Genomic DNA, 13749 nt, shown 5'->3' with positions numbered 1-13749 from the left:
CTCTCTCTCAAAAATAAACAAACTTAAAAAAATACATAAATAAATACTTTTTTGGAACAAGGCAGGGTACGAATAAATGCATAGTTAAGTAATAACAATAATAATGTTTCTATTTTGCTGGCCCCAAATGAAAATAGTTTGTTCTTGCTTATTTACTAATTAGCTGAGAGAATTTTAGGCAAGTAATTAACCTATGCTCTTCCACTTCCTCATGTGTAAATTAGGCAAATATCCTGCCTGGTCTTCTTCATTGGGTTCAGAGAATCAAAGGTGGGAATAAATCTAATAGGACTTGGGAAACAGAAAACAAGCAAACAAACCAAACCGCACCCCAAACATTCCAGGTACATAAGGTATGATTCTCCGCAGAGAGGCCAGTAAGATAGCGGGGTCCGTTGGAAGCTAGCAGTGACCACGTCGTCCTGTCTCTACAGAGAACCCACACACATTCTAGAGTGGGCACTGAGATCATGAAGGGCACGAAGAAGGGCATAAGCTTGGACGTATGTGATAGTCTCATGAGAGTGAACGTTATCATGACCGTCACCTTCTCACTGCAAATCTGCTAATCACCTTGTGCTCGGAGCCTTTAAGGGGAGCACCGTTTCACAGAGGAGAAGTGGAGCCATGTGCCCACGGCTGCATGGCTGTCCAGCCAGTCATTGGAGCGAGTGCGGGCAGCTTGGCCCAGACCTGGGCCCTGCCACCACGCCAGCCAAGGATGGGTCAGAATCACAGCGAAGAGAAAGGACCCTCCCAGGCGACCCCGCCTACCCTCTGCTGTTAAGCAGGTAAGGTGCTTCTTTCTGTCCATTGGACGGAGGGAGCAGAGCCTCAGAGGAGTCTCCTTTCTTGGCAAAGTCACCCCCAGCCGAGTGGCAGGGGAGGGTCTGGCCCCTGACGCGATGCCCCTCCCCCCCCCAAGAGGCTATACCTTTAACCTGCACTATATCCTCATAGTTGCCCTGGACGGTGGCGTCGGTGCTGGGGGTGGAACACTTGTAGTGGCCCTGGTCCGAGGGCTGGACATTCTTGATGTGGAGCTCCACGCCATCGTTGGCAGTCCGCCGCAGCAGGATCTCGCCCCTCTGCAGGCGCTCCCGGTACGGCTGGGCCGGGAAGCCCGCCTCCCAGGTGCTGGCCAGCTCCACGAAGCTGCTGCCCGAAGACGAGAAGCTCCAGTCGAAGTTCTGCTCGCTGGGGCCGTCATAGTCGCTCACGTTGCAGGGGATGACCAGCTCGGTGCCCACCACCCGCACCAGGCTCCCCGAGGGGACTCTCACCACACGCCCGCGACACAGAGCTGCAATGACAAGAGAGGACGGGCAGGCGTTGAGTCGTGGAAGGTCATCCCAGGATAAATGGGTCAAAACCTCGTTGGGTGTTCCTGCTCACAGGCTTGTGGCAAAAATGTGACATGTGGCCAGCTGGGAAAAATGAGGCGCTGCCTCAATCTGAGAAGGTTAAGCCCATCCCTAGAACCCCGAGCCAGGAATACAACCCTCAAGTGCGTGCCTCTCACACAACAGTTTCCTAGGATTGGCGGGGAAGAAGACAAGTATTAAAAGTAGGCTAACCGTAAACCTGAATGGCTTCTTCCCTCCCGTTACTATTTAACATACCATTGTCACTCAGCGTGATGCAGAAATATTTTAGGGTTGGTGCGAAAGAAAAGGACACAGCTAATCAAGTATTTACATTTCTGCCCACCCTGGATCAACCCTCATCCCTGGAGACCATTCCCTAGGGCTCCTGAGACCTGATTTACACTGATGGATGCCAATCCCGAAACCCGAGAGCAGCCTGCTGATAAAAAGATTTAACTCCGGTTATCTGACATTGCCTATAAATTAATATTAAAATATGACGACTCCACCAAGTATTAATTTTCTATTTTCTGGCTCATTTCCTTCTCTCTACTCTTCACCCTGATCTAAATTCAGAATGAGGATAGGGAAACACAAAGGGAGACAGCGCCTTGTCTGGCTGGTTGCTGGGCGTTGTTAGGAACGCGGCAGCTTGCCGAGTTCAGAGGACAAAGCCAAGAGTTTACTGGTGTTCCCTGCCCCGAGAGCACATACCTCCCAGGCCTCTGATAGGGCCCGGGGGACCGCACCTATGTGGCCTTTAAGATGTCATCTTTCCCATGAACTTGAGGGTGATTTTGTGGTACATTTATGACCTGTGTACAGCATTTCAATTTGGACAAAATGAACTTGTCTGGCTCCTGCCTGATGTACCAGTTTTATGAGCAAACTGGTACAGCACTAAGGCAAAGGGGAAGCCATGGGCTCTGATATCCAGGAGGTCTAAGTTTGGGTATTCATATACCTTGTACTAGGATGAATGCACATTCACTAGATTTCTCGAAATTAACTCTTTTTCTTCAGTATTGTCAGGCATGGCTAGGTCAAAAGGAACATCACTCAAAAATCACAAGAATTAAAAAAAAAAATACTCCTTGTTTAAAAAAAAAAACTGAACAAAATCAACACTATACTAACAATTATAATGGAAAGACAAGAGGGGCGCCTGGGTGGCTCAGTTAGGCGTCCGACTTCGGCTCAGGTCATGACCTCATGGTTTGTGAGTTCAAGCCCCGCCATCAGGCTCTGTGCGGACAGCTTGGAGCCTGGAACCTGCTTCAGATTCTGTCTGTCTCTGTCTCTGTCTCTGTCTCTCTCCCTCTGCCCCTCCCCCGCTTGCACTCTCTCTTTCTCTCTCAAAACTAAATAAACATGAAAAAAATTTTTTTAAAAAAGCAAGTATGAAGTGATTAGAAGGACTGGAAAGAGCTCATGCCCAATACAAAGAAATTAGATATTTATAAGGGAATCAGTTAGGTCTTATACAGAAATCACATACAAAATTGAGTAATTTCCCTAGAAAGTTTAGTTGTAAGAACAACTACCACACCAGATTTGCCCTCAAATACACTCTGATAGGAGTATGCACTCTGAAGGAAACCGAAGAGACTGACCTCTCTTAGCTCTGGCTGCCTCAACTATAAAATGGGGAAAGAAGGATTTACTGAATTTGTGAAACGGAAAATGCCTGGCTGAGAGTCTGCCGTGTAATAAGAGCTCAATAAAATGGGAACTTCTGTTACGTATTTTCAATTTTGTATCTCTATCATTTGTTAAGGGTTGAATTACGATCCCCACCCCAACAATACCCCTATGGTGAAGACCAAGCCCACAGTATCTCAACGGGTGACCATACTTGGGAATGGGGTCACCGCAGAGGTTATCAGTTGTTATTAGACATCATCGGTTGAGGTCATACGAGAACAGAGCAGGACCCTAACCCTATGACTAGTATCCTTAAAGAGAGGGAAGCCTCTCTTTATGCACAGACGTGTATAAAGGGAAGACACCACGTGAAAATGAGGGCAGAGATGGGAGGTGAGGTGTTTACAAGCCAAGGAACACCAAAGGTTGCCCACAAACCACTGGAAGCGGGCGGGGAGGCCTGGAGAAGACTCTCCCTCATCCTCCGAAGGAATCGACCCCGCTGGCATGCGGTCTGCTAGTCTCCAGAGCTGTGAGAGAGCACCTGTCTGCTGTTGAAGCCCCCAGGTAGTGGTTCTTTGTTACAGCAGCCCGAGCAGACAGATACACCATTGTTGCTTGCTCTCCAATGATTCACTTCATGGTTTTCAAAGTCTGAGTTGCCATTCGGTGGTTGTGAAATGAATTTGTAGTGGTTGTGACCAGCATGTGTGTGCGTGTCTTAATACAACACAACAGAAGAGGAAATATTAGAGTCCACTGCATTTAGTACGGAATAAATACTGTTGCATTCAATGTTAAGTACACAAAGGTGTGTGTGTAGCAGATGATGGTGAAAATTATATATCTTAATTTGTATTGGGGTAAAAAAAAAAAGAAAAACAAGTTGAACACTTTTTAAAGCCCATCTCTTATTTTCTGCACCCATTACCATTTCCTTGAAGGGGGTGAAAGGAAGCATCCCTACAACAGAAATAGTGATAAGGTTAGTGTGTGCTCTATGCAGGGGGGTGTCTGTCAGCCTAGCAGGGGGCAGCTCTGGACTGCTGCCCAGTTCAAAGAAAAGATGCCGCACCCTAAAACACTCTCCTTAAAAATAGAGTTATTGGTGCTAATAACTCGGAACTGCGGGTCACGTGTCTTCCTGCAGACAACAGGACCGCCATATTGTTATGGAACAGCACTCAAACATGCTGCTGCTTTCTTCCTAGGACAACCCGGTGCTTACAGGATGTGGCCCATGACCTCACATCTACTGCTTCTGCCAAACACACAGCATATAGCCTTCCTGCTGCCCAGCATTCCTCAAGTGCTCCTCAGATCGGGCTGACTCTGGTGGAAACCGGGTCAATCAGAATCATTCTGGCTCGCTTTTGCGGAAGCCAATCAGAAACTTTCAGTTCCCTTGGAATCAGGGTACTATAGAGCTGATTTTCAAAAAGAAAGAGTCCAATGGGGGGTGGGATGGGTGGGAAAGGGGGTGATGGCCATTGAGAAGGGCACCTGTTGGGATGAGCACTGGGTATTGTATGGAAACCAATTTGACAATAAATTTCATATTAAAAAAAAAAAAAAGAAAGAAAGAAAGCGTCCAAGATGGTTGTGTAGGAAGATCCTGAACTCACTTCCTCCCAAGGACACATGCAATCTACAGCTATGTAGGGATCACTTCCCTTTGAAAAAGATCTGAAAACTAGATGAACTGTGTTCCCACAACAGAAGACAAAAGGACTACACTGAGATGGGTGGGAGAATTAGGAACACTGTCGCACCAAAACAACCACCTCCCCTCCCCCCACTGCAGGAACATCTCGCCAGACAGGAATTTCTCCTGGAGGAGCAAGGGGTCAGGGCCCCACATCAGACACTCCAACCCTTGGGATCCATGTTGGAGACACGAGTGCCCCAAAACATCTGGCTTAGAATCCAACAGGGCTGACATCCAAAGAACCTATGGTGCCATGGGAAATGGAGATTCTACTTTTAAAGGGATCACCTGCTTAGGGATGCCTGGGTGGCTCAGTCAGGTAAGCGTCAGACTTCGGCTCAGGTCATGATCTTGCAGTCTGTGGGTTCGGGCCCCGCGTCGGGCTCTGTGCTGACACTCAGAGCCTGGAGCCTGCTTCGGATTCTGTGTCTCTCTTTCTCTCTGCCCACCACCCCCCACTCCCACCCCAGCTCGTGCTCTGTCTCTCAAAAATAAACAAACATTAAAAAAAAATTTAAGGGATTACCTGCAGTCTCACTTGCCCCAGAATCCAGTGAAAAAGCACCCATTCCAAAAGCACCCAGACTGTATGTGAAGGAGATTCATTTGCTGGTCTGGGGCATCTGCTGGAAAGACAGCTGGCGCTCTCTCCAGAGATGGGGGCACTGGCAGAGACCATTTGTAGCTCTCTACCTACCCTGCTGGTGTAGACTGGGTGCTTGGGCACAACTCAGCACCCTCCCATGGCCTCACTGGGCTGGGTAGGGGTGAGTGGTCATGGCACCGTCCTGCCATCTTGCTGAGGCTGGAGATCTTGGGCGACTGCAACAATACCGGCTCCCTGGCAGGCCTAAGCAAGCAGGAACAATCACGGCATTCTCTGCCTCCCTTGCCAAAGCTGATGAGTGCAGGTGGCAGTTGTGACGCTCCCCTACACCCTGGCTGGGGCTGGCAAGCCCTAGTGGTCATGGCATTCTCCCACCCTCAACTCAGGCCAAAGCATGCATGCAGACAGGGCACTCTCCTGCTGCACTGCTGAAGCCCACGGGCATCTTCCCATTGCCTTTCTGAAGCTGGCAGGGTACCCCACCCCTACAATCTCTAGCTGATCTGCTAAAGCCAGCAGACATGCAGAAACCACACAGGAGATACCCCCTATCTGCCTGGCCCTGGTGGCCAAGGGGGCTGGTGTTCCTGAACTCCAGGGGACTAGGACAATCAGAAAGACAATTCTTAGCAAGCCAACACCCACAGGACACTGCACAGACAGCAGACGGCAACACACTTATGGTCTTCCTGTGAAAAAAGGCCTATTTACTTATCCTGAAGCTTCAGCCTGCAGGATAACCTTCAGGTTTCCAACACATCCGGAGGCTATGCAGGCATTCCCAGGGAACATAAGCAAAGAGACACCATCCTTGTGCACCCCACTGGCCTCACTACAGCTTGATGAGAACTTCCAATAAGATTGTACACTCTCTCAGGGCCCCAATTTTTGCAACTGTTACCCAAGGGGCGCCTCCAGATCTCCTGGTCTGGAGGCCAGCGGGGTTTACAAGTGCAGTCCCACAGGACTGTATATATTTGCATAATTTAAAAACTGCTGCCTAAGGGTCTGGCTTCTACTCAGCCTGAAACGAGGTGATAAATGAGATTTGTCCCCTTGGAGCAGTGACAGATCCTGGCACACCCTCAACAATAGGGACATATCAAGAATAAATCAGGCTACTTAGACAATCACAAAGGTTTGAGAGACAACTAAGAGCTATGGCAAGGTCAAACAAGAAGGATCATTACCTACACAAGGCCACTCCTTCATGCCTGAGAGGTAGCTATTTCACCTAATACCCAAAAACTAACGGAGAGTCAAGCAAAGTAAGACAGACAAATATGTTCCAAACAAGAGAACACACACACACACACACACACACACACACACACACACACACACCTCAGAAGAAGACCTTAATGATATAGAGATAAATAATCTCCCGAATAAAGAAATCAGAGTAATGGTCATAAAGATGCTCACCAAACTTGGGAGAAGAATGCATGAACCCAGTGAGAATTTCAACAAAGATAAGAAAATAGAGGAAAGTACCAACCAAAAGTTACAGAGCTGAAGAATACAATAACTGAACTGAAATATACAGTAGAGGAATTCAAAGCAGACTGGATGAAGCAAAAGAATGGATCAGTGAACTGGAAGACAAAGCATTGGAAATCACTCAGAGCAGCAAGAAGAAAAAAGAATTTTAAAAGACGAAGATATGGGGTACCTGGGTGGCTCAGTCAGTTAAGCATCCAACTCTGGCTCATGGCATGATCTTGCGGTTGGTGGGTTCAAGCCCCACATGAGGCTCTGTGACACTGACAAGCTCAGAGCTGGAGCCTGCTTTGGATTCTATGTCTCTATCTCTCTGGCCCTCCCCCGCTTGTGCTCTCTCTCAAAAATAAACAAACATTATAAAATGTTTTTTTTAGATAAAAAAATAAAAAATGAAGATAACTTAAGAGATCTGTAGGACAATATTAAATGGAATAACATTCACATCATAGGGGTCCTAGAAGGAGAAGAGACAGAGAAAGGTGTGGAAAACTTAATTCAAGAAATAATAGCTGAAAACGTCCCTAACCTGAGGACAGAAATAGAAAACCAAGCCCAATAAGCACAGAGAATTCTAAATAAAATATACCCAAAGAGAGCCACACCAAGACACATTATAATTAAAATGTCAAAAGTCAAAGAAAAAAAGAGAACCTTTAAAGCAGCAAGAGAAGACCAACTTGTTACATACAAGGGAAACCTCATAAAGTTATTAGCAATTTTTCAGCAGAAATTCTGCAGGCCAGAAGAGGGTGGCATGACATATTCAAAATGCTGAAAGAAAAAAACTTCTGACCAAGAATACTCTACCTGGTAAGGTTATCATTCAGAATTGAAGGAGAGTTTCCCAGATAAGCAAAAGCTAAGGGAGTTCATCGCACTAAGCCAGCCTTACAAGAAATATTAAAGGGACTTCTTAAAGCTGAAAAAAATGTCACTAATTAACAACGAGAAACCATACAAAAGTAAAAAATCTCATCAGAAAAGGTAAGTATATATTAAAAGTAGTGGATTAATCACTTATAAAGCTAGTATAAAAGTTGAAAGACAAAAGTAATAAAATTAAAATTGCAATAATTAGTTAATAAATGCATAAAATAAAAAAAAGTAAAATGTGACATCAAAAACAAAATGTGAGCTGGCAGGGCGTAAAAGTGCAGAGTTTTGGAATGTGTTCACATTTAAGTTGCTATCAATCCAAATAGACTGTCATGTACATGGGACAGTATATGTGCACCTAATGGTGACCACAAAGCAAAAACTTATAGTAAATACACAAAAGAAAATGAGAAACGAATGTAACACTAAAGAAAGAAATCATACCACAAGGGAAGAGAAAAAGAGAAGAGAGGAACTACAAAACAGCCAGAAAACAGTGAACAAAATAGCAAGAAGTACATACCTATCTTTAATTATTTTAAATGTAAATGAACTAAATTCGCCAATAAAAAGACATAGAGGGGCTGAATGCATTTTAAAAAACAAGTCTCTTCTGTATACTGCCTACAAGAGACTTACTTTAGGATACACACCGACTGAAAATGAAGGGATGGAAAAAGATATTCCATGCAAATAAAAACGAAAAGAAAGTTGGTGTAGCTATACTCATATCACACAAAATAGATGTTAAAACAAAGACTGTAATAGAAGACAAAGAGGACCACTACATAATGATAAAAGGTTCAAGCAAGCAAGAAGATACAACATTTATATATACTCATGTACCCAACATAGAAGCACCAAAATATTTAAAGCAAATATTAACAGGGGCCACTGCTCAGTCAGGAAAGCATCTGAGCATCTGACTTCAGCTCAGGTCATGATCTCGCGCTTTTTAAGTTCAAGTCCCGTGTCGGGCTCTGTGCTGACAGCTCGGAGCCTGGAGTCTGCTTGGGATTTTGTGTCTCCCTCCCTCTTCACCCCTCCCCTGCTTGCACTCTGTTTCTCTCTCTCTCCCAAAAATAAACGTTAAAAAATAATAAATAAAATAAAGTAAAATGTTAAAGCAAATATTAACAGACCTAAAGAGGGAAGTTGACAGCAATATAATAATAGTAGAGGGTTTTTAACACCCCACTTACATCAATAGATACATCATCTAGACAGAAAATCAGTAAGCATATCAGCTTTGAACAGCACATTATCAGACCAGGTGGACTTAACAGATATATACAGAACATTCTACTCAAAAGCAGCAAAATATACATTCTTCTCAAGTGCACATGGAACATTCTCCAGACAGCTCACATGTTAGGCCATGAAACAAGTCTCAATAAATTCAAGAAAACTTAAATGATATCAAGCATCTTTCCCAATCACAATGGTATGAAACTAGAAATCATCTACAAGAAGAAAACTTACTTAAAAAAAACACAAATACGTGGAGATTAAACAACTGGGACAACAAAGAAATCAAAACAGAAATTAAAAAAATACCTAGAGGAAAATGAACAGAAATACAACATACCAAAATCTATGGGATGCAGCAAAAGTGGTCCTGAGAGGGAAATATGTAACAATGCAGGCTTACCTCTAGAAACAAGAAAAATATCAAATAAATAACCTAACTTTATGTCTAAAGGAACTAGAAAAAGAAGAACCAAAGAAGCCCAAAGTTAGTGCAAGGAAAGGAATAATAAAGATCACGAGTGGAAATTAATAAAGACTAAAAGGAAATAAAGAGAACAGGGGAAAAAAAATCAATGAAGCTAAGAACCTTGAGAAGATAAACAAAATTCTTTAACAAACAAAATTGACAAGGCTTTAGCTAGACTCACCAGGCAAAAAAGGAAAAATCAACAAAATCAGAAATAAAAGAGAAGTTGCAACTGATACCACAGAAATACAAAGGATTATGACACTACTGTGAATAAGTATATGCCAACAAATTGGACAACCTAGAAGAAATGGATAAATTCTTAGAAATATTTGATCTTCAAGAATGAATCAGGAAGAAATAGAAAATCAGAAAAGACTGATTACTAGTAAGGAGACTGAATCAGTAATCAAAAACCTCCCAACAAATAAAAGTCCAGTACCAGACAGTTTCTCCGAATTTTACCAAACATTCAAAGAAACATTGAAGAGGAGGCAATGCTTTCAAATTCATTTTATGAAGCCAACATTCCTCTGATACCAAAACCACATAGCACCACCATAAAAAAAAAAAAATTACAGGCCAATATGCCTGATGAACACAGATGCAAAAATCTTCAATAAAACATTAGCAAACAAAATTGAACAATGCATTAAATGGATCACACCCATTCACACACACACCGTCATATACCATCAACAATACATTAAAGGGATCACCACCAACAAATGAGATTTATTTCAGGGGAGCAAGTCTTGTTCAACATCCATGAATTGATCAGTGTCATACACCACATTAACAAAATGCAAGATAAAAATCATATGATCATCTCAATAAATGCATAAAAAGCATTTGGCAAAATTCAACATCCATTTACGATAAGAACTCTCATCAAAGTGGGTACTGAAGAAACATACCCCAACAAGAACCATATATGACAAACCACAGCTAATATCATGTTCAATAAGAAATAAGACAAATGATAAGATAAGATAAGAAAGATAAGAAATAAGACAAATACCCACTCTTCCCACTTTTATTCAACATAGTATGGGGGTTCTAGCCACAATAATTAGGCAAGAAAAATAAAACGCAACCAAATTGGAAAAGAAGAGATAAAACTTTCACTATCTGCAGATGACTAATGCTAGAGATAGAAAACCCTAAAGATTCCACCAAAAAAAAGTGTTAGAAAAAATGAATTCAGTACAGCTACAGAATACAAAATTAACATACAAAAATCTGTTGCATTTCTATGCAGTAATAACAAATCATTAGAAACGGAAATCAAGAAAACAATCCCATTTACAATTGCATCAATAAGAATACGATACCTAGATGGTACACCTGGGTGGCTCAGTCGGTTAAGCATCTGACTTCAGCTCAGGTCATGATCTCAAGGTTCAAGAGTTCGAGCCCCGCGTTGGGCTCTGTGCTGACAGCTTGAGCCTGGAGCCTGTTTCAGATTCTGTGTCTCCCTCTCTCTGCCTCTCTCTCTCTCAAAAATAAGTAAACATTAAAAAAAATTTTTTAAAAAAAAGAATACAATACCTAGGAATAAACCAAGGAGACAAAAGACCTGTATACTGAAAACTATAAGACACTGATGTCAGAAATGGAAGAAGACACAAATAAATGGGAAGATACTCCATGTTCATGGATTGGAAGAATTAACATTGTTAAAATCTCCATACCACTCAAAGCAATCTACAGATTCAGTGTAAGCCCTATCAAAATTCCAATGGCACTTTTCACAATACTAGAACAAATAATTCTAAAATTTATATGGAATTGCAAAAGACCCCAAAGACCCTAAATCATCAGAGCAACCTTGAGAAGCAAGAACAAAGTCAGAAGTACCATGCTCCCAGATTTCAACCTATACTACAAAACTACAGCAATCAAAACAGTATGGTACTGGCATAAAAACAGCTACATAGATAAATGCTAGAGAACAGAGCCCAGCAATAAACCCATGCACATGTGGTCAATTAATTTACAAAAAAGGCAAGAATACAAAATGGTGCTGGGAAAACTGAACAACTACAGGCAAAAGAATGGAACTGGACCTCCATCTTACACCATATACAAAAGTCAACTCAAAATGAATAAGACACTTGAATGTAAGACATAAAACTACAAAGTTCCTAGAAGAAAACAGAGGTGTTAAGCTCTATGAAGTTGGTCTTAGTGATGTTTTTTTGGATCTGACTTCAAAGGCAAGGGTAACAAAAGCAAAAATAAACAAATGGGACTACATGAAACTAAAAAGCTTCTGTACAGCAAAGAAAACCATCGACAAAATGGAAAGGCAACACGCTGAACAGGAGAAGATATTGGTAAATCATATATTCAATAGGGAGTTAATATTCAAAACATATAAAGAACTCATACTACTCAATTACAAAAGAGCCCAAACAATCTGATTTAAAAATGGGTAGAAAATCTGCACAGACCTTCTTCTAAAGAAAATATAGAGTGCAAGGGCACCTGGGTGGCTCAGTCAGTTGAGTGTCTGACTCTTGATTTTGGCTCAGGACATGATCCCAGGGTCGTGAGATTGAGCCCTGCATCAGGCTCTGCGCTGTGTGGAGGCCGCTTAAGAGTCTCAATCTGTTTCTCCCTCTCTGCCCTTCCTCTCCCCACCCCCGACCCTGCTTCTACTCTCTCTCCGAAAAAGAAAGAAGAGGGGTGCCTGGGTGGTTCAGTAGGTTAAGCGTCCAACTTTGGCTCAGGTCATGATCTCATGGTTTGTGAGTTAGAGCCCTGCATAGGGCTCTGTGCTGACAGCTCAGAGCCTGGAGCCTGCTTTGGATTCTGTGTCTCTTTCTCTCTCTGCCCCTCCCCCACTTATGCTCTGTCTCTCTCTGTCTCTCAAAAATAAATAAATGTAAAAAAAAACAATTTTTTTAAAGAAAGAAGAAAACATACAGATGGCCAAAAGGCACATGAAAAGATGGTCAAGATCACTGACAATGATGGAAATACAAATCAAAATCACAACGAGGTATCCCCTTAAACCTGTCAGAATAGCTGTTACCAAAAAGAGAAGAAATAACAAGTATTGGCGAGGATGTGGAGAAAAGGGAACCCTTGTGCACTGTTGGTGGGGATGTAAATTGGTGCAGCCACTCAGGAAAACAGTGTGGAGGTCCCTCAAAAAATTAAAAATTGAACTACCCTATGATCCAGCAATTTCACTTCTGGGTATCTATCCAACCTTGAGGGTACCATGCTAGATGAAACAAATCAGACAGAAAAAGACAAATAACATTTGCTTTCACTTACACATGGAATCTAAAATACAAAGCAATCGAACAAAAGTCCAACTCATAGATACGGAGAGCAGACTGGTGGTCGCCCGAGGAGAGGAGGCGTGGGGGAGGTGAAATGGGTGAAAGGGATGAAGAAGTACAAACTTCTAGTTATGAAATAAGTCACTGGGATATGATGGACAGCCTGGGGAACACAGTCAACAATAGTGTATTAACTTTGTATGGAGACAGATAGTAACTACACTTACTGAGGTGATAATTCTACAATACATACAAAGACTGGATCACTATCCTGTACGAAACGAGTGTATTTGTGTCAATTATACTTCAGTTTAAAAAAAAAGAGAAGGGCGCCTGGGTGACTCAGTCGGTCGAGCGTCCGACTTCAGCTCAGGTCATGATCTCACAGCTCATGAGTTTGAGCCCCGCGTCGGGCTCTGTGCTGATAGCTTGGAGTCTGGAGCCTGCTTCGGATTCTGTGTCTCCCTCTCTCTCTGCCCCTAACCCACTCGCATTCTGTCTCTGTCTCTCTCAAAAATAAATAAAACATTAAAAAAATTTTTTTGTAATTAAAAAAAAAAAAGAGATGATTTGCTCTGAAGCCATATTCGCACAGCCCTCCTGGCTAGGTGAGGAGGCCATTTACAGCAAAGAGAGCCAGGCAGACACCTGGATCAGACAGGTGAATTGAACCTCACCTGGCATCACGAGCCACTGGATCCAGCCACACCACCTCAATCACTCCACTCACACGCACACGCACGTGTACATACTTCTTCCCCCGCACATTTCAGTATCTTGCAATTTCACTCAACCCCACTCATATCCCTTCAGCGAATTTCTATCACTGGCAACCCAGGGCCTTGGAATCCTACATGACCATTCAGCCCTGAACCCATTCGTCACCAGAGTTCACAAAGGACATATGCAATCTCTTTTTTATATTTACTTTTAGTGATGACCAGACAATTGTGAAGATCCCTAAGAGAACTTTCAGAAGGAAATGTTGTGGGGGAGACCCTTAAGAGGCAGCATGGCCCGGGGGTGCCTGG

At 43.0% G+C, this 13749-nt stretch overlaps 1 protein-coding gene across 1 annotated transcript in view; it reads right to left on the bottom strand.

Annotated features, from left to right (window-relative positions):
* PTGFRN (prostaglandin F2 receptor inhibitor) overlaps positions 1 to 13749 on the bottom strand; it is an 86959-nt gene that overhangs the window by 43141 nt on the left and 30069 nt on the right. Inside the window, exon 3 of the mRNA XM_027060835.2 lies at positions 935 to 1303. Coding sequence (XP_026916636.1) covers positions 935 to 1303 — 369 coding nt within the window. The remainder of the gene's footprint in view (positions 1 to 934; positions 1304 to 13749) is intronic.

This window comes from Acinonyx jubatus, chromosome C1 (genome assembly GCF_027475565.1).
Source record: "Acinonyx jubatus isolate Ajub_Pintada_27869175 chromosome C1, VMU_Ajub_asm_v1.0, whole genome shotgun sequence".
Taxonomy (NCBI): domain Eukaryota; kingdom Metazoa; phylum Chordata; class Mammalia; order Carnivora; family Felidae; genus Acinonyx; species Acinonyx jubatus.
Note: the sequence above shows the minus strand (reverse complement) of the source record. Positions and strands in the feature narration are given on the sequence as shown.